We start from the raw sequence: 21,701 nt of genomic DNA on the forward strand, positions 1-21,701 counted from the left end.
AATATATTTGAACGAAATCATATTTACCTAAGCAGATATTCGCAAATAAGCTACATTATGCAAAAGTCAGTATTTTTAGCATGATAATCAGTGTCATAAGCTAATCAAAACGGAGTGAAATATAATACAAATATGTTTAGAGAGTAATATCACATTGAAACAGTTTACACGACCATATGTTAGGGATATTGTAAGGCAATCTTTCTTGTAAGATGTCAAAAGCTAACCAAAACTAAGCAAAAAATTCATCTGAAATTAGTCTGAAAATTCATGAGAGTTATATATAATGAGAAAAATAATTATATAACACTAAACAACTTACTCGAACTTGTATCTTCGGCGGGATCAATTCGCTCTTGAAAATGGAGCCGTTCGTCTTCTGAGATGCGATCTTTCTCTGAGGAAAAGGTGAACTCAACTCTTCCTCGCTGTCCATAATCATCTGGAGGACGACTTTACCGGAGAAGCGTGCCATCCTCAAAACGCGATGAACTATCCGTGAATCTGACGAAGAAACTGCATGTTTTGATCGGGGGGCGTGTGCGAGGCATATAGATCACCTAAACTATTACCATGTGAATAGCGCCGGGGGGCGTGTCAGCCTCAGCTCATTAAAAATAATGAAGGGAGAACGAAAAACTGTGCCTCTCCTTGGTTTCAAATGGATTACATAAACTAAGAATATGTGTTTTTTAATATAAATTACTTCATTTAAAAGAAGAGAATTCTAGCTTCATAAAGACAAATCTCTCTCGTTCCTGAGTGACAAGTTTTTCGGACGCGTTTCAGAATGGACTTCCCTGACAGAGAGAAGGCAGAACTCGCATCATGTTTATTTTTCTTTATTTGGCGAAAAACACAACACTTTGTTTTTATTGTGAGTATACACAAAAAAAATAGAAACTTAACTGGATCGAATGATGTTAAACACTTAAATGTAAGATCAAAACCAACAGAGTATTTTGAATATCTTTTGCACTGATAAGAAAAAATACAACGTTTGCAAGAAAACGATAAATATTACTTGGATGGGGGTGAAGGCGGTTAATTCCCACAGGGAGTCTACTAGCCACCAAGCCAGGATGCGGGGAGGACGTAACACCCAGCTACCGCTGTTTTGCGCTGGACCAACGGCTACATCGACGCCATCAACCTCCACTGCTTCCTCAACCTTGCCTGCTCGCTCCTCGCAGTCCACTGCCAGTAATCCTCCTACCACCAGCATACAGACGATCTGCACCACCACCGCTACGCTACAGGCTGAAGTACTATGGTGTTTAGACTAGGCAGTGAAACACCACTCGTTCAAGTCCAATGATGGCATAGGAGAGCTGTTTAGCATGATGTTCCCGGATTCCCAAATCGCCAAATCGTTTGCTTTGGCCAAAGATGATTAAATTATGCATCGCCCCCTATTTTAAGAAGCAACTGGTTGAAGCTATAAATCATGCCGGACCATACGTACTTATGTTTGATGAGAGTCTGAATGAATCGTCAAAGAAAAAACAAATGGACATACACATTCGTTTTTTGGAGGATGGCTGTGTCCGCTTGAGGTATTTTGGCTCACAATTTCTGGGACATGGAATAGCTGAGGATCTGTTGCAGCACATCAAACTAAGTTTATTTTTATATAACTTACTTGTTTTCAAGCATTGAGAACAGTTTAATAAGCTATCTTGTCATTTTTGCCTATTAGTTTGTCTTACAGTTTTATTGATCACTAGACAGGGTCCCCGCGGATCCTTAAAAAGTCTTAAAAGGTCTTAAATTCGATTTTTTTTTTTATTATTTAAGGCCATAAAAAGCCTTAAAGTCTTATTTTTACTTATGAAAAGTCTTATTTTTACCTATGAAATGTCTTAAATTTTAGATGACACTTTGACGTAGGCTATCTATATTCTTTCCAAATGAAAACTATCTAATTAGCGTACGTATTATTTTTTATTATTCTATCTTTGTGGATTTGCTTGTTCACGTGACAATTCGCGTCATTTACGGCAGCGTATAAGCATTCGTCTGTCTCCTGCACGCGAGAGGAGAGGATAAGAAAACGAGTAAATGTCAGTTCAATAGTAAGTTCATTCTTTGTGCTTAGGATTGTCTATGAACTATGATGATATTGTAATCATTGTTTAAACTACGTACGACCCTTACAAAAATAACCTACAGAAATCCTGCAGGAATATTATGCAGATTTCCTACAGGATTTTCAGCTCATTTTCCTGAAGGAATACCTGCAGGAATTTTATGAAGGAAAACATGCAGGAATTATATCCTCCAGGAATTACATCCCTGCAGGGTTTTAATATAATATAATATAATATAATATTTACAGTTTTTTTGGATTGCTTACACACTAAAATTAAAAGTAGTACACTATTAGCAAAACCTTACACTCAAGAAGCAAAACATCAGGCCATATTTGCACAACTATAAGCACATTGTCAACCTCACACTTGTTGCAAAACTCTACACACAGTGATTTGCAAAACACTAAGCACACTTAACATACATTACACACAAAAATCTATCATGAAGTCACTTCCTTGCAATACCAAAGCACTGACTGTCAAATTACCGCACCGTCCAACCAATTGGTTCAACACAGTCATCAGGTGTGCAAACACTTGTCTGCTTAATTGTAGACACAGCAATCAGGTATAAGCACTATAAAAAGCAGCAGGTGAGTTCATCGGTCTTCAAGTACAATGGAAAGAGTCAGAGAAAGAGTAAGACGAGGAGGAGAATGAGAATGAGGAGAACAAGGAGGAGGACAAGGAGGAGGAGGAAGGGGAGGAAGAGAAGGAAGAGGAATCAACAGAGGAAGAGGAAGATATGGAGGCCATGCTGGAGGTAGAGGAAGAGGAAGACAAGAAGGTGCTCAATGAGGACCGAATCTGACAAATGAGATCCGCGCAACACTGGTTGACCACGTTGTCAACCACGGCCTGACGCTGAGGGAGGCTGGACTGCGAGTACAGCCAAATCTAAGCCGATACACAATGGCTAGTGTGATAAGAACATTTCGATTGGAAAATAGGTACTAGATCTACACTGAACTGCACAATTTTGCCTGACACTGTTCTTCAGAGAGTTTTACGAATGGATGGAGAGGAGATCCAGCATGAGTTCATTTACGTAGATTAGGCTGGGTTCAACCTGACGAGAACACGAAGGAGGGGAAGAAACATCATTGGCCACAGGGCTATAGTCAATGTCCCAGGGCAACGTGGGGGTAATATAACACTGTGCAGCCATTACACAGAATGGGGTCCTCCACCGCCATGCCCTTATGGGCCCTTACAACACAGCACTCATACTTACATTCTTGGACCAATTGCACAACATAACAGCAGCAAATCAAATCGATCATATGCAGAGTTCATATGCAATACATTGTTGTCTGGGACAATGTGTCTTTCCACCGCTCTGCTCTGGTTCAGAACTGGTTTCAGCAACATCCACATTTCACCGTCCTATATCTTCCACCATCCTCTCCATTCCTCAACCCTATAGAAGAGTTTTTCTCGGCATGGCGGTGGAAGGTGTATGATCTCCATCTCCAGGCTGAGGTACCCCTCATCCAAGCCATGGAGGACGCCTGTGACCAGATGGAGGTAGCAGCAATGCAAGGATGGATTCGTCATTCAAGATGTGTCTTTCCAAGGTGTCTTGCTAATGACAACATTGCAACATTGCTTGCGATGAAATTCTCTGGCCAGATCCAGCTATAGGCGAAGAGACAATGTCTAGTTTATTTTATTTTTTTACAGTAAACTTACAGTACAATACGTAAAGGGACATTTTGTTACAGTATTATGAATCTCCATGTCAACATTTTGGGCGAGTTGAGAAATAAATGAGTTTCTTCAGTCTGCAACATTGGTCTTGTGTAGTGTTTGGTGAATTTACATTATATATACTTTGTTGATGGTAGCCTACTCTAATCACAGGGAAGTAAGTGCTAAAAGTGTTTTAGGTTTATCACAGCAGAGTGTAACTCGTGCAAACAGAGTATAGCAATGTGAAACGTGTGTGTTTCATATGGTAACAAAGTGTGGTTTTAAAACAGAAGTGTATAGTTTTTACAAGTGTGTTTAATTATGCAAAGGATCTGTAGGGTTTTGCTTATTGGGTGTGTGGTTCTGCTAACTGTGTGTAGTGTTTTGAAAACACGGGCCCTGTTTTGAAAATCGTGCTTAAGCAATCCAAAAAAACTGTAACTTCCTGCAGGACTGTTGTGCATGATGCAATTATTGCAGAGTTGCAAGTTGTCTTCTGCACGATTCATGCAGGGGAATTTACTTCACAACAAACTTTTTCACAAATAACAAATGTATTTTCACAAATTATTTATTTTATTTATTGAAACTGTCAGAGCAGAGCGAAGCGGAGTCCAATTCACAGCCAAATGTTGCTCTATCAGATAATAAAGCCTCTACACTGGTTTCCTGAAAAAAAAGAACAAAAAATGTTTTTAATTGTGTGTGTGTGTGTGTGTGTGTGTGTGTGTGTGTGTGTGTGTGAGTGTGTGTGTGTGTGTGTGTGTGTGTGTGTGTGAGAGAGAGAGAGATGAACGTGTGAGGTGTGTGAGAGAGAGAGAGAGAGAGAGATGAACGTGTGAGAGAGAGAGAGAGAGAGAGAGAGAGAGAGATGAATGTGTGAGGTGTGTGTGTGTGTGTGTGTGTGTGAGAAAGAGAGAGAGAGAGAGAGAGAGAGAGAGATCGAGTCGAGAGAGAGAGAGAGGCGAGCGAATGACAAATTATTACCTTACTCGTAACTTGTGCTCATCATTTAGCTTTTCCCTTAGTGCTGCCCTGATGAACTTTTTGGGAACATCAGGAAACTTTTTTTGCACTGTGTCTGTAAATGCAATTCCACTTATCATATCTGATAACATGATTACAATTTTACACTGTACTGCAAAATCATGTTTTCATCATTACATTTTACTCACCTAGGATCAGCACAACTTTGTCCTGGTCAAGAGCTGGCTTTGCTATAGCGTCTTTGTTAGCATTGCCAGCCCTTCCAGATAGCCCATGTGTGGCCAATGTCTCTCTCCCAAACACTGCCACCGCCAGATCTTTTACCATGGCAGAACATGATGTGCCACCCCGTCCACAACTTGTCAGGACAGCTGTACTAACTCCTAGCCCCTGTGTCTGTCAAGAAAAAAAAATGAGGGACACTATATCTAAAAGCATTTAACGTTGACTACATAGATACTGTGCAAAAGTGTTAGGCTTATAGATTCTAAAAAGTTCTATATTTTGCTTTAGTGTGCCAGCTGTATTATAGGCAAGGGGGTGATTATACCAAATTTGTATTTTGTTACAAAAGTTAACATGCCCTCTACGACTTCTGCAGAACACGTTACGTGAATATAGGCTTTATAAACAAACAAATATATTTTTATTCACCTTTTCAGGGGGATTCTTCTGTCTTGAACTATCTTGTGGTTGATTAACAAGAGGTTCATGGTTCATGCTCTTGAGCATTGGAAGAATTTCTTTACAAAAATAAAAATAAAACCAAGATTATTAACAGACAACCACACTGACAGATACATTGATATATGGATAGGCAGAAATACATAAAAAAGTAATAATACCTTGTTGCAGAGATATATTAAGAGCTCTGAGATGTTCATTTTCTTGTTTCAGTTTGCGAATTTCGTTTTCAAGTCGAGTTTCTCGGCTTGAAGGCTCTCCAGCCTGACTGTCCATGCTGTTTATTACTTGCATTAAAACGCTATCTTTTCTTTGGATGACCTAAAGATGGACACACAATATTAGTATCTCGGTGTCATTCATATTTGTGATTTAAAAAAGTATCATAAAAGTAGCCATTTAAAAGATGTAGGTATTACTTGATGTTTGACCGGAGGCTCTTGGTCAGATGATGGGGACGTTTTGGAGTGAGATGGGGACTGAGTTGGAGTGTATGTTTTTTTTTTCTTTGCCACTCTTTTTGCTTCATTTAGCATGCATGGCTGTTTTTTTCTTTTCCCCTCTAGCCTAAACATCCTCCTCCTGAGGGTTTCTTTGCTCTCTAAAGGGACAAAAAATACTCAAGTAGGAAATGCATATCTTCTATCATGACTGAGTCTTGTTTGCTGAACTTTTACCATCAATATCTATAACTGTGGCTGGGGAACTTTCCTCTTCATACACCACATCCACAACATCTCCAGGTTCAAACTTTTTTTTTAGTATGTCCTTTTTAGGGACAATATCATAGGTGGGAGGCTCCTCCCTCCATTCCACCAGAACCCATATTTTGTTCATTTTCTAAATAAATAAATAATTACATGCATACATATTTACATACATACAATAGAATGTACATAAATAAATGTATACATTAATAAAATATATATGAATCCAAAGGTGTACAAAACTCTAAAGTCTCATCATTCACATTCATCTGTTGCCTTCAGCTGATTGTATCCATGACAACAGTGTTACCTTTAACGTCAACAAGCCAGCGGTCTCGTCCGGTGCAGATAATTTATTTATAATCTAAGGTAAGAAAAGGGTACAATATATCAATTATTAGTGATGAAAATAATACAAAACAAATTAATGTTTTTTGTTAACAATAGATAAAGCAAATTTTTGTATAGTAATTTATTTTAAAAAGTTTTGATAGGCTGTATCATTAGCCTATAATATAGCCTATAATATCATCGACAGCAAAAAAAGAAAGAAAAAAATCAACTTCATATGTTTTAGTGTTACAAATACACATTAATTTAGAAAAGTATAACAGAACAGTAATTTAAAGCATTATAACGATACAATTAATATATAATAAAAGGCGGACTTACCTTCACAAGACAAAGTGACAGTTGAATGACGTTTAATGACGTCACGTGAATCGGCTACGTGTAGCGAGTAGGGCGTCAATGAAACACGTCACCTCAGTGAATCGAATCTCTAAAAAGATTCATTTACCAGTTGTTTATGTAAGTTACACGAGCGTCTTTTTTGAGGGTGAAAGACTCTTATTCAACATTCCTTGAAACACTATTCTTTCACGACCAAACTTTTATTTTCTTTAAAAAAAATAGCCTTCTAAAATAAAATAGGCCAATGTGATCCTATTATTACTAAGTCAATTTTGTCAAATACCCAGATTCGTTATTGTAGCCATTTAGTTCTCATTAAAATTTGGATTAAGCTATTTGGTTAATGAAAAAAAAAAAAACTTTATTATATTTACAAAGAAATAACACTAAATTGTTTCTTTTTGAAGGATACAAATGGAGTATAAAGTATACTTAAACGAAGAGGCACCTGTTCCAGCAGCTACAAAAAGACGATGGACACAGAATATAATAGGTTGCTGAATTCAGAATATGCAAATAACTGTAATTCAGCCAATTTGCTTCTTATTGTACAGTTACACATTGACTTACATTAATCAAATAAGCAAAGACGTCTGCTCTTTCTTCTTCTTCTTCAGGCGCAAAAAAAAGAAGATCATACAAGACATGGCTTATTCCCGATATAGTTGAAGTAATTCAGGTTTTGATGTTGGCCTAAAAACATTTTCAGTGATAAATTCATGGTCATTTGTTGTAGACAAGAAGCCATGTCTAACATGCTCCTGTATGTTTATAATTGCATAGTAAAACATTTCCAATGATGACAGTGGTGACAATATCAGCCAATCTAACAGGAACTCCCCTGATGCTCATGTGAGAATAGTTTATTTTAAATTTTTTTTAGAATTGTGATTCTTTATTGTCATAAGGTTGGCAATTCTTTGTTCCTTTTCAGCCAGTAGCCTACATATCTAAATTGGAAAGTGAAAAGTATATACACTAGTATATTGAATTCAATTGAATTTACATGCATAAAACTAGTGGTCCAAGTATCTGTACGTCTTACAGGAAACCTTTTCTTCTGATGATGAGAATGAGGTCGTCAGCTATGCTGATGGGAACTTTTCAGATGCTGATGTGAGAATGTTTTTTCCGATCTTTTTTTTTAATCCAATGTTTTTTGCATACATTTGTAAATATCTGTGTTCATATATGGATTTTGTTTTAATGTGCAATAAATGCGCAATTTCTGACAGGAAAGCTTTTCCGCTGATGACGAGGATGATGTTTTTAGCGCTGCTTATGAGAACTTTCCACAGACTCATGTGAGAATGCAGCTTTGAATTTGTATCTAGTCTAGTCTCATACTTTTTTAAAAACACACACTTCTTTATGTGTAAGCTTGTAATTAGTGCAATATTTACTTTCTAGATTGACAGAAACCACAGTGCAGTTTGTGAGGGAAGCACAGAAGAAAGAGAAGAGTGGCGTGCCAGTGAGGAAAAAATATATCCAAATGCCAAAATCACTAATGAAGAATCTCTACTGTGTATACTTGCCTACAGCCTCAGGCATACAACATCCAAAGTGGCTTTGAGTGACTTGTTAGATCTTATCAATCTCCACTCTCCTGATTCAACCAATGGTGTTCCAGATAGCTTATACAAGTTCATGAAATCCTTTCACTGTGACACTTTTGAAGTCCAGTATATTTGCCCATCCTGCCAATATTTCTTTGGTAATGAAATCCCCACCCATTGTTCTTCATGCAATGGTACCCCAGGGGACATGGTAAACCTAATCAAATCTGGCTCTGTCTTTATCAAGTTATCTATTTCAGATCAATTAAGAGGTAAATTTAAGGATACCGATTTTTGTCAGTCTCTGAATTACAAATGGTCAAGGACAAAGTGCAACTCAAAAAATGTTGAAGACATATTTGATGGCACTATGTACAAATCTATTGATGCACTAAATGAACCATATTTGGCGAATATTTCAGTGTCATGGAATGTTGATGGTGTTCCAATTTTCAAATCTTCTCCTTTTCATATCTGGCCACTTCAAGTTACAATCAACGAGCTCCCCCCTAATCTTAGGGCAAAGCATGTCATTCTTGGCGGTTTGTGGTTTGGCCCAAGAAAGCCAGAAATGAACTCATTTCTGCAATCATTTGTTAATGAATTGCGAAGTCTTGAAAACCAAGGGTTACCTTGTCAGTGGAAAGGAGAAAACTCAATAGTCCATGTTTACAGTTTGCTTTGCATTTGTGATTCAGTGGCTCGGTGTGCTGTACAGAATGTCAAGCAATTTAGAAAAGGGTGAAGTTGTAGAAAAGGGTAATGGGTTTACAAGGGTGTATCCTTTGCAGTCAACGGAGCCAGAGCTGAGATCACACAAAAAACACACTAAAGATGCTCAGCAAGCTGTTGATTCTGGAACATGCATAAATGGTGTAAAAGGTCCATCTCCTCTAATGCTGCTGATGTTTTTTAACATGGTTTCTGGATTTGCATATGATTACATGCATGGCATATTACTTGGTGTTTGTCGCCAGCTGACTACCCTATGGTTTGACTCCAAATACCATACAGAGCCTTGGTACATTGGAAGAGAAATCGAGCAAATTGAAAGAAGGTTACTTGCCATTAAACCACCTGCAAGTATAACAAGACCACCTCGTTCAATTTCTTTGCGTAAATATTGGAAAGCTTCGGAATACAGACACTTTCTCTTATTTTACAGCCTTCCCTGTTTGTTCGGCATTTTACCCAGAAAATATCTTGAACATTTACTACTTCTAGTACAGGCTACATACATTCTTCTTCAAGATTCAATTCCCCCCCACGACATTGATAAAGCTGATGGCCTTTTAAAAGCATTTGTTGGCCGTTTTGAGTCTCTGTATGTAAAGTGTCATGTGTCTTATAATGTCCACATACTTGTACATGCAGCAGCATCTGTGAAAAATTGGGGTCCTTTATGGAGTCACAGTGCATTCTTATATGAGTCCCATAATGGACACCTTCAGAAACTCTTTCATGGCACACAAGCTGTAGCAGAACAAATTGTTAACATGTTTAATCTTTACCAACATGTTCCACGACTCATTGCTGCTGTATTCAATGATGAACAAACACAGCAAAGCAAAAGCTTTGTTGAAAAAATGTTGGGAGGCACCAAGATTGTGAAAAAGTGTATTGGTAGTTCTAGCGTGATGTTTCTTGGATGCCCACATGTACGACAGCCAACCCCAAGAGAGTCTTATCTCCTTCAAGAGTCAGGTTTTAGTGTAAATAAAGCTTTCAGTTTTTATTCTAGGGCTGTGGTTAATGGCAAGCGAATCCATTCAAAAGGAGCAAAATCTTTATCTAAAAGAATCAATCATGCAGTTCAAACCAAACATGGGTCTATAGCATTAATACGATCATTTATAGATGTAGGTAATGCACAAGGAGAGGGTCATGCTTTCATTGATGTTATGAAAACAACAAGTAATGACATCAGCAAAGACAGAGAATCGGGGATAACAGCAACAAGCATTTTAAAAGAAAGAGGAATAGACTCAGTTGAACTTGTAAAATGCACAGACATACATTCAACCTGTGTCTACCTCAAGGACCTACCAGGTATTGCAAATATTTTTTTTTGCATCCAACCAAATAGATGGGAGTTGGATTAAAAATAAATAGCTGGATTTGCATCTTAATGTTATACAAGGTAAAAGTGTACAGTATACAGACTCCTATCTCGTGAATGTTGAAATGTCTCGGATGCTTGCATAAATGCATAATTTTGAAATGATTTAGAGAAATGGTTAATTTTTTATAATTGCATATATCTTTTCTTACTCTTAATTTTATTAATTTATTTGTTAAGATTCATTGTTTCTATTGCTGCCAACAGACAGAGCATAACATATAAAAAAATAGTTCCATGAAATTAATCTAATGAAATAAATTGCATGAATTGTATAAAACTACAGCAGCTATCAGAGTTTTATTCTCTAGTCTAGACATTATATAGCCTATCCTGAAACCAAAACCTGTAGGTATGTATTTGTCATTTTGTATTTATTTATTTTTTATTTAAAGGAAAAAACTCCTGTAAGGAAACATTTTGTTTCTGCATGAGGTGCACGACAGTCCAGACTGCTGTGCAGGACAAGTGAAAAGTCCTGCAGGATTTTATAATTCCTGCAGAAAAAAAATGTAATCCTTCAGGATTTTATAATTCCTGCAGGACTGCTGTGCAGCACAAGCAAAGAGTATAGAAGAACAAGAGGCGAAACTCTGATGCTTTCTGGGTAACAGCCACTAGGTGGCGCGGCCGCCATTTTGGGGTGAAGATTCCAACTGGAGTTACTGGACAACAGCACAGATAACAGTTACCGTAACAGTTACACATAAACAAACAGAATGACAATGAAGTCCAAGTGGAATAAAAGAAAGCAGTGACTTGTCTAAGTCTGTGAAATAAACTGTTAAACGGGATTTGATGATCAGTGATTGTACGTTATTATATGTTGTCATCATTCAGTTAGGATTTGATCTTTAATTTACTTTTTATATATATAAAGCAGCTGATATTGCCATAGCGACAGCAAGAAGCTAGTGGATAGTGATGGGAAGTCCGGCTCTTCTCAAAGAATCGGCTCTTAGAGCCGGCTCCTTCGCGAACGACACATCACTAGTAGTGGACTGCCGAGTCGCTTTCACCCCAAAATGGCGGAAACGTAGGGCTGCTGCTGGGCGCTGGTGTTGCAATGGAACGTTCTATTGGCTTTCACTTCTTGTCAATATACGTTCTTTGGCACAAGCGAAACAATCCTGCAGGATTTTATAATTCCTGCAGAAAAAAAAAAAATTCTGCAGGATTTTATAATTCCTGCAGGACTGCTGTGCAGTACAAGTGAAAAGTCCTGCAGGATTTTATAATTCCTGCAGAATTTTTTTTTAATCCTGCAGGATTTTATAATTCCTGCAGGACTGTTGTGCAGCACAAGTGAAAAATCCTGCAGGATTTTATCATTCCTGCAGGATACCTGCAGAAAAATGAAAATCCTGCAGGATTCCTGTAGGTTATTTTTGTAAGGGGACGAGTCACTGCCAGTGCGAGCTGACATCGCATTTGTCTCTCATGCTTGCTTTCACTGCGTGATGTGTCAGTGCAGTTATAGGTAACGTTATGTCCCCAAATTAGTTTTTGTCTTATTATATTTATATCATATGTTGTTATATTAGAATATCACGAGCAAGAGTGCCGTTTTCCTGTGCACAATTGCAAATGTGCTATTTATTTTATACAACAGTTAAATTAACAATAAAGTTAACATTGTGTGTTACTTTTTAGACACAATATTGTTTGTTTCCCCCTTTATTTCGCCGACGAGAATTTCATAATGAAACTGTAGTCCAACAGACAGCGATTCTTTTTTTAAAGGGGTCATGACATGTTTTTTTTTTATTTTATTATTATGTTCCCTTAGGTGCAATTATAGTATTACTATAGTTTTTTTTACAAAAAACTTTTAAAATGTAGTGATTTATGACCTTTTCCCACCCTATTTCTCATCCTCTGATCCAAACAGTCTGTTTTGGGGGTGTTTCCCCTTTAAGAGTTCAGTGTTAACGCCCACTGTTATGATTGGCTAACGTCAGTGCCTATGCATCAATTATTAACGCCCCCAGCCAGAACGTTTGCGGATTCGGCGTAACTGTTTAATAGCGGGTGATGCATGCGAAGCGATGGCTCTTGCAATGATAAAACCTTATTATGTTTGAGCCGGAATCAGATGAGGAATCAGAGGAAAATGAACCATCACCACAACAACGAAGACTGGATCAGCCCGTGTCCACATGGAAAGTGAAACTATTTTGAATTAATAAAAAAAAATTAACCCGAGACACTTGAAAACGGATTATTGTTGCATAATTATCCTATAGCTTCATTTGCTAACAGTTTAACATTATTTAACTAATTCCAATGAAATGATAGGGTGTACCACGGACAAAAATGCATGCACAGGGCATCTTTGAAGATGCAGCATTGATAAAGGCAACATTTTTAATGTTCTATCACATGTAGGCCTACTAGAAAGGCGACATATTTTCAAGATTTTCTTATACAAATGTGTTTATATTAGCCATGGTAAAAAGTACGTTTGCGTCGTCTTTATTGAGCCCAGAAGAGTCGGCACGGACTTATCTTTGAGCAACAGTTTTCTGGCAAAGCCAAGCATCATATTGGGATTTTTTCCTCAAAACAGTCATCCTTCAAATGTATAGAACACTGCCGTGACTGGGACGTCCGCAAAAAATAAAGTGCATCCATTTTTCCCTGACGACTGGATCTTTCAGCGTATTTAAAAAGTAGTTTAAAGTTTTAAATACATTACTTACAGTTTGCGTCGTCGATGCTGAGCCCAGAATAGACGGCACGGACTTATCTTTGAGCAACAGTTTTCTGGCAAAGCTCAAAGTTAGTCATCCTTCAAATGTACAGAACAAACGCTTAAACTAACACTGCCGTGACTGAGACGTCCACAAAAAATAAAGTGCATCCATTTTTCCCTGCCGACTGGATCTTTCGCAGCGTATTCAAAGATGTAGTTTGTCCACAGCCAGGAACAGCACATCTGCGGCGTCGTAATCTCCCTGTACACAGACCCACTCGCTGTCCGTCGACTGAACACTTGTGAGGCGCGCGGCGCGGGCGCGACAACGATACGAAATGAGCGTAGTTGTCTTGCGCTTTAAGCGTAGTTGTCTTGTGACGGAGGCGGTCATATGCAAACGCTGGTACGTCACTTCGTACCGTGACGTCACTTCTTACCATGGATCCAGAACGAGCTGTATTTAGAGCTTGATTAAATAAATGATTCGTTTATAATGGGGAGGACGTCTTAAGCTATGAAACTTGCAGGACGTTTTAATGGTACAAAGACCTCTTATATACCAAAAGATCAAGGCAAATTTGGTTTCTCATGTCATGACCCCTTTAAAACTGAAATCCGCGTTTTGAACGAATCATTTGATTCAATGAATGAATCGTCCGTTTGAACAAATCGGTTGAATATGACTCCAACAACTCGCTTATTAAGACAGTGACTTACCGCCACCTACTGGCGGGTTTAGTTTCATATTTAAAGTACCCTTTAATTAAAATGTTAAAATTATAAATAATTTCATATTTAAATATTGAATAGCTTTATTTATGCAATTGCAAATTAAGTGTAAATATAGTCAAGTCAAGTCACCTTTATTTATATAGCGCTTTTTACAATACAGATTGTATCAAAGCAGCTTCACAGTGATAACTTGAAAATAATACAAAAAACAATTTCATCATCATCCACCTTTAAGGCAGATCTATAATATTGTTGAATATTAAATGTCCCCAACTAAGCAAGCCAGAAGGTAAGGCAACAGCGGCAAGGAACCAAAACTCCATCAGGTGACAGAAGGGAGAAAAAAAACCTTGGGAGAACCCAGGCTCAGTCGGGGGCCAGTTCTCCTCTGGCCAATGAGTGAACAGTGGATGATTATGATTCAGGAGCATTACAGGTCAGAAGTTCAGAATGAATCAGAGTATTTGTCCAGTTCCTGTTTGTTGAAGTCGGAGTGGAGAGGAGTAGTAATGCCAGTTCGGATTCCGCTTCTGTGTCACCTCTCTGCACTGCAAGGATGGATTTTAATTTAATTATTTAATTTGACAGTGGTACTGTGTTATTCTAATATAATTTAATTTGACAAATTAATATAATTTGTTTAAGAATTTGACATAAAAGGTGATGCATACCTCTAAATACGTTTAGAAATAATTTTTGATTCTGTATACAGTTTTACTGTCGGTCTGTATATTGAATGTGGTTTATCAAAAAATGTTATTTAAACAAAACTTTCTCAGCTCAACATGAGGCGGCTCCTCTCTGTGGAAATGGATGGCCCCAACGTAAACTTCAAGCTCCTCGATCTCCTTCAAAAGGAGCATACAGAGCTGTATGGAGGTGCTCAAGTCCTGATAGTTGGGAGCTGTGGACTTCACACTCTCCACAATGCCATGAAGACAGGCTTTACAGCCTGGCAAATTGACAAGCTCCTGCGTGCGCTCCATTTCCTCTTTCACAACGTTCCTGCCCGCAGAGAGGACTATTTTTTTTAATTATTATTATTTATTTAAACAGGGACAATGCAAAATATACATTAACCTTAAAAAGGAGAGATGCATTTTACCAGGTTGTAGCACTTGTGCTAATTTTCACCTGTAGTCCCTCGGCAGGCTGATGTCAATAGTCTTACAAAAACAAAAAACAAAAATAATAATAGTAATAATCACACCCTTCCTTCATTCCACAACATTTAAAAATACAACTCACATTCATATCAATTACAATACATTATGTAAACATGTTTGTTTTAAAAGAAACCATTTTTTGGCCCGATGTGAAAAAATGTTAAAATTTACACATGTGGTTAGCTCTGTTGGCAATTTATTCCACTGTCTGATGGCCACACTTGAGAAAGCTGAGCTGCCGAATGCTGTTTTACAACGAGGAATCCTGCACTCGCCCCGAACAGTCGATCGAGTGGCTCGAGAAGTACTTTCTGAGCTCAGTGAAATAAACTTTTTTAACGGAGGAGCTACAGTACCATTTATTATCTTGAACATAAGACAGAGAGTAGAATATGTGATTATGTTTTCAAAACTTAATATACTATGTTTTTTAAGAATATGACAATGGTGAAATAGCCGAGATTTCTTGTCAAAAACCTTAAGAGAACGTTTGTACAATGATTCCAGGGGCCTTAATGCTGTTTTACATGCTTGTGACCAACTCGTCATGCAGTAACGAAAGTGCGGAATTATCATCGCATTTAGATATATATTAGATGCATCTATGGTCAAAGAATTCCTAATATATCTAAAATGTGCTATGTTAATTTTCAATGTGTTGGTTATCTTTTTAATGTGTTTTTTAAAATTTAAATTTGGGTCAAGAATGACTCCTAAATATTTAATTTGGTCAACCCTTGAGATTTCTTGACCTTCGATTATGATTTTTGGTTCAGTTTCACATAGTGAGAACTTACAGCGGTTTGTGAAAAACATAGAAACCGTTTTGTCAACATTCAAAGTTAAGTGAGAGTTTTTCAACCAAATGGTAATCTTTTCCATTTCCTCAGTTAACTTTCGGGCAACATCCTTAACAGTTTTACCATGAATATACACCACTGTATCATCAGCATACATTATCATTTTAGCATTAATACGCACAGACGGAAAATCATTAATATAAAGAGAAAACAACAAGGGCCCTAATATAGAGCCCTGCGGCACACCCATAGTGCATGCTCGTAAGGGAGATTCAATTCAATTCAAGTTTATTTGTATAGCGCTTTTCACAATACATATTGTTTCAAAGCAGCTTTACAGAAAATGCATTTCAAAAATATACATACAAAAATACAGTTAGTTAATCATAAAATTTAGGGCATAACATATCGCCGGCGTTGGGTCGTCTCTTCACAGGCGTCGAGTCGTCTCATCACAGGCGTTGGGGCATCTGAAGTCTCCATGAGAGGCTGGATACATAACTGGAGCTGACGAACTCTATTTGAGTTATCTCGGGACAGGTGTCCCGAGATAACAACAAAAAAGGCAGATGGGAAATAATTAGCGTAGCTGCTGTTCATAATATGAATGCATTTTATCTGATTTAACTGTAGTATAAAAGGTATGAGATGCATCATGTGAATGCTTGGCTAAAGAGATGCGTCTTTAATCTAGTTTTAAACTGGGAGAGTGAGTCTGAACCTCGGACAATATCAGGAAGGCTATTCCAGAGTTTAGGAGCTAGATGTGAAAACGCCCTCCCTCCTTTAGTGGACTTAGTTATCCTAGGTACGACCAGAAGCCTCGAATTTAGCGATCTTAAAGAGCGCGATGGATTATATGGCGATAGAAGATCTCTTAAATACACAGGAGCTAAACCATTTAGGGCTTTATAAGTCAGTAACAATACTTTGTAATTGATACGGAACTTAATAGGTAACCAGTGTAGAGATGATAAAATTGGTGTTATATGATCATATTTTCTTGACCTAGTAAGAACTCTAGCAGCTGCATTTTGGACTAATTGTAGCTTGTTTACTGAGGATGCAGGACAACCAGCTAATAAAGCATTACAGTAATCTAGTCTCGAGGTCATGAATGCATGAACTAACTTTTCTGCATCAGAAACTGATAGCATATTACGTAGCTTAGCAATGTTTCTAAGGTGGAAAAAGGCTGTTCTTGTGACATTTGAAATATGATTTTCAAAAGACAAGTTGCGGTCTAGTATAACACCCAGGTCTTTTACTGTAGAGGATAAAGTAACAGGACGTCCATCTAGATTAAGGTTGTATTGTAAGAGGTTTTGTGGGCAGTTTTTTGGACCAATCAGTAATACCTCCGTTTTATCTGAATTTAATAGAAGAAAATGACACGTCATCCAATATTTTATATCTTTAACACACTCTGTCATTTTAGATAATTTAGTGTTATCATCTGGTCTTGATGAAATATATAATTGAGTGTCATCAGCATAACAGTGGAAACTTATTCCATGTTTTCTTATAATATTACCAAGTGGCAGCATATAAATTGAGAATAGCAGGGGGCCTAATACAGATCCCTGCGGCACTCCATAATTTACTGACGTTATCTTTGATTTTTCCCCATTTAAATGGACAAAATGGTAACGGTCTGATAGGTACGATCTAAACCAGCTTAATGCCTGTCCCTGAACACCAGTGTAATTTTGAAGTCGATCTAAGAGTATTTTATGATCTATAGTGTCAAATGCAGCACTAAGATCGAGTAAAACTAGTATTGAGATACAGCCTTGGTCAGAAGCTAAAAGTAAATCATTTGTAATTTTAACCAGCGCAGTTTCTGTGCTATGATGTGGCCTGAATCCAGACTGAAACTTTTCATAGATATCGTTTTCTTGCAAGAAAGAGCACAGTTGAGCGGACACAACTTTTTCTAGTATTTTAGACATAAATGGAAGATTTGAAATGGGTCAGTAATTTGCTAGGTTATTTGGATCTAATTGTGGTTTCTTAATAAGAGGCTTTATAACTGCCAGCTTGAATGTTTTTGGAACATGTCCTAAAGATAGAGACGAGTTAATAATATTGAGAAGAGGCTCTTCCACTACAGGTAACACTTCTTTCAGTAGTTTAGTGGGTATTGGATCTAATAAACATGTTGTTGGTTTAGATGCAGTGATAAGTTTATTTAGCTCTTCCTGTCCTATAGTTGTAAAGCGCTGTAGTTGTTCTTGAGGGGTGATAATTGAGGCTGAATCATAAGACGCTGTCAAAGATTGTACATTTACAATTGTGTTTCTGATGCTTTCTATTTTCTCAGTGAAGAAATTCATGAAATCATTACTATTAAAATGTAATGGAATATTTTGTTCAGGTGATGTCTGTTTATTTGTTAATCTAGCCACAGTGTTAAATAAAAACCTTGGATTGTTTTGGTTATTTTCTATTAGTTTGCGGAGATGCTCAGCCCTGGCTGCTTTTAGAGCCTTTTTATAACGTGACATACTGTCTTTCCACGCAATTCTAAAGACCTCTAAATTTGTTTGTTTCCATTTGCGCTCTAAGTTACGAGTTTCTCTCTTGATAACATGCGTAGCACTGTTGTACCATGGTGCTTTAGTTTTCTCTCTTACCTTTTTTAATCTAATTGACCGTTCGCAAAATCCCAATCCTAGCTCAGCATCTGTAACTAAGGAGAAGGACCTCCGTCAAACATTCCGATTTCAGCAAGATAGTGCAATGATGCGCCTATGGCAGTGAGGTCTGCACGGGCTTAAAACTTGCTGTATTTTATGATTGCTTGCAACTATTATTAAAAAATAGGCTACATGTACAAACACCGTTTCACTGCGGCACTGCGGCCCCCTCATCAGTCAGCAAACAAGAGAGAAAAAAAGAGAAAAAGCACGGACTTACTAATTACGAAACTTAGATGTGGTTTAACAGGTACACAGTCACAAATTCCTCTGGAACTCAAGCATTAAACTTCAAAACAAAGTTCGCGCAGTTGCACAACTATTTATTTACACAAATATGTCCTTCTCAGTCGGCTACGAGTTATGAAGAGAACAGCATGGATAGTTGATGGTTTCAGCGCGTCCTCTGATTGCAGTGTTGTGACTGAAATAGCGCGCGCGGGAGCACATGCGCAAAACAGTTTTGTAAAATGATATATGATCAAATAAAAATTATTGATATATAATTTTACAAAACTGTTTTGTGCATGTGCTCCCGTGCGCTATTCTGTCTATACTTTCTGTCGTGCCTTGGAGGATATGTCTGCTGCATTACTCCAAAACCAATCACTTAATGTATGGAGCTCAACCCAGCCATGTGTCTGGTTCTCAATTGTTTGACGGGCGTAGTAACAATAACTAAGGGGCGTGGCTTTTGCGAACGGTCAATTGGTGCAACAATTTCTAATGTACTAGAGAAAATGGTGCTCATACTGCTAGTCATTTCCTCTAGCTCATCTGTTTGTTTGGGTTCACTGAGAAGCTGAGATAGATCAGGTAAGCTATTCAAGAATCTATCTATAGTAGTTGGAAGGATTGTTCTGCCTGGTCGATAACGCGGCGCAACATGACACATTTCAGCCGTACGTAGTATGCAAGTTACCATGTAGTGATCAGTGACATGATATGAGATGATACATTATTTATCGATACACACTGCTGCCTTGCACTGAGAAAAGATTGAATCCAATTAATCATACTTTTACTAATAGAGAAATGTGTTAATTTATCTATCAGTAGTTCATGGTTTACTGTATCAAATGCCTTACGCAAGTCAAGAAAGACCGCTCCTACAACTCCTCCACTATCTAGACTTGATTTTATTTCCTCTATTAAATAGCAACATGCTGTCTCCGTTGAGTATCGTTTTCTGAAACCAAACTGGAGAGGATGTAATGCAGCATTGTAATCAAGATGTTCCACTAGCTGCGCTGCAACTACTTTTTCAAATACTTTGGAGATAGTGGGAAGGATGCTTATAGGTCGATAGTTAGAGACCTGGAGCTTGTCTCCTGACTTGTGTATAGGCTTTACTATAGCTGTTTTCAGAGCTGTAGGGAAAATACTTTCATTTATAGACTGATTTATAACTTTAGTTAGTACTGGAGTTAAAAATGCCTTGTGCTCTTTTAAAAACACAGAATCAATGGAGAAAATATCTTTAGATTTACTATTATTTAAGTGTGATATTACTTTTAAAACTGTCCCTTCATCTACATGAGATAATTTAAAAAAAGACTCATCACAATTTAAGTTATATACACATTGATTTCGGAAACGTGTCTGCCAGATCCCGCACATAATTTAAACAATAATCATTAAAATGTGTTGCCACCTCTGTATTGTCATTTTGAATAACTCCATTTATTTTAAGTTGTACATGATAACAATTTGTTTTTTCTTTTCCAAGTAATTTATCCATGCTTTTCCAAAGAAGTTTACTATTGCCTTTTGCATCTTTAATCAGATTTAAATAAAAGTTTGCCATGGCTTTTCTAAGCTGCGTGGTAACCTTGTTCCTTAGACTTTTCTATACATAATGATCAGTGGTCAATTTTAATTTAAGAAAGGTTTTAAGTGCCAGGTCTCTCTGCTTCATTAGATCCCAAAGAGAGCTACAAAACCATGTCAATTTCTTTTTATTAGTTTTGTTTCTCTTTAATTCTGTATATTTGGTAACGGTCTCCTGTAAAGTTAAAATAATATTATTGCATGTATACTCACAGCCTTTACTGTCAACTTTACACTCCCAATCTATTTCATTTAAATCATTCATCAGTGCAATTTGATTTCTCTTAGGAATATGGAAAATTTTATGTTGATTATTTATTTGCTGTTTGTCCCTGTACCTGGATTTATTAATTTTTCTAGCAACTAGAGTCAGGTTGTGATCTGACAAACCTGTTATTAAATTGTATATTTTAGTAACCCTATCTGGTTTATTTGTAAATATGAGATCAAGCAAAGTTTGGGAGTTTTTTGTTAGTCTAGTTGGCTTGTTTATCATTTGAGTCATTTGTACCGAATTTGTGATATCCTTAAGTTTTTTCTTTCTTATTTTATCAAGCCAGTTTATATTCAGATCACCCATTAACAGAGTTTCTTTTCTTTCATATTTTTTAAGTATTTCAGCTAAGCCAAGATAAAATTCATTTGTCGCATTTGGTGGTCGATATACAGCAAGTAAAATTAATGACATTTGTGCTGAAAGGGTTATAGTAACACCAACGCACTCCAAGGTTTGCACTGGAATGTCTATTTGATGACTATCGATGCTGTCTTTCACGTAGATTAAGACTCCACCTCCTTTCCCCCTCCCTCTGTCCCGTCTGTAAACATTATATCCAGGAATTGTAAACACGGATAAAGGAGTTTTGGATGTTAACCAAGTCCAAAAGTAAATGTTCCAACTGTTCCGTTTTTGAAATCACACTACGTATATTTATATGTCCGCCAAATATTACTTTTGGTTTTGTTTTAGGATTCCATAGTACCGATGCATGATTTACTGTTTGAAAAAGTTTAGTGTTTCGTTGTTTGGAGGTGACAATAGTCTGCAGCGAGCTAAGTTCTGCTGTTTTAGACGCACAGCATGCTAAGATATTACCTTGTAGCATGGAGGTCACTGGTGTTGCCGTAGATGTATTCAGCTGCGGTGAATGTTGTAAGACCATAGGGCCAGGATTTGCATGGACATCCCCGCATAGTAGTAACGTAATGCAAAGAATCGTCGCACCTCCTCGCTGAACTTTT

General features: G+C 37.4%; 1 protein-coding gene across 2 annotated transcripts; it reads right to left on the reverse strand.

Annotated features, from left to right (window-relative positions):
- Positions 1-4,757: 4,757 nt before the first annotated feature.
- On the reverse strand, positions 4,758-6,989 carry LOC307003678 (uncharacterized protein). 2 transcript variants are annotated; one of them, XM_079622392.1, is made up of 7 exons: positions 6,474-6,989; positions 6,134-6,296; positions 5,876-6,057; positions 5,618-5,777; positions 5,427-5,515; positions 4,961-5,168; positions 4,758-4,866 (listed from the first exon to the last, which is right to left on the reverse strand). In XM_079622392.1, exons 2-7 carry the CDS (start codon positions 6,291-6,293, stop codon positions 4,769-4,771), a joined length of 897 nt encoding a protein of 298 aa, XP_079478518.1. In that variant the 5' UTR covers positions 6,294-6,296; positions 6,474-6,989; the 3' UTR covers positions 4,758-4,768. The 2 variants fall into 2 exon arrangements, with proteins under 2 accessions (XP_079478518.1, XP_079478519.1); XM_079622393.1 differs by lacking the exon at positions 6,474-6,989 and having other exon boundaries at positions 6,134-6,388.
- Between the last annotated feature and the right edge of the window lie 14,712 nt (positions 6,990-21,701).

Source organism: Phoxinus phoxinus, assembly GCF_949152265.1.
Source record: "Phoxinus phoxinus genome assembly, chromosome: 9".
Classification (NCBI taxonomy): domain Eukaryota; kingdom Metazoa; phylum Chordata; class Actinopteri; order Cypriniformes; family Leuciscidae; genus Phoxinus; species Phoxinus phoxinus.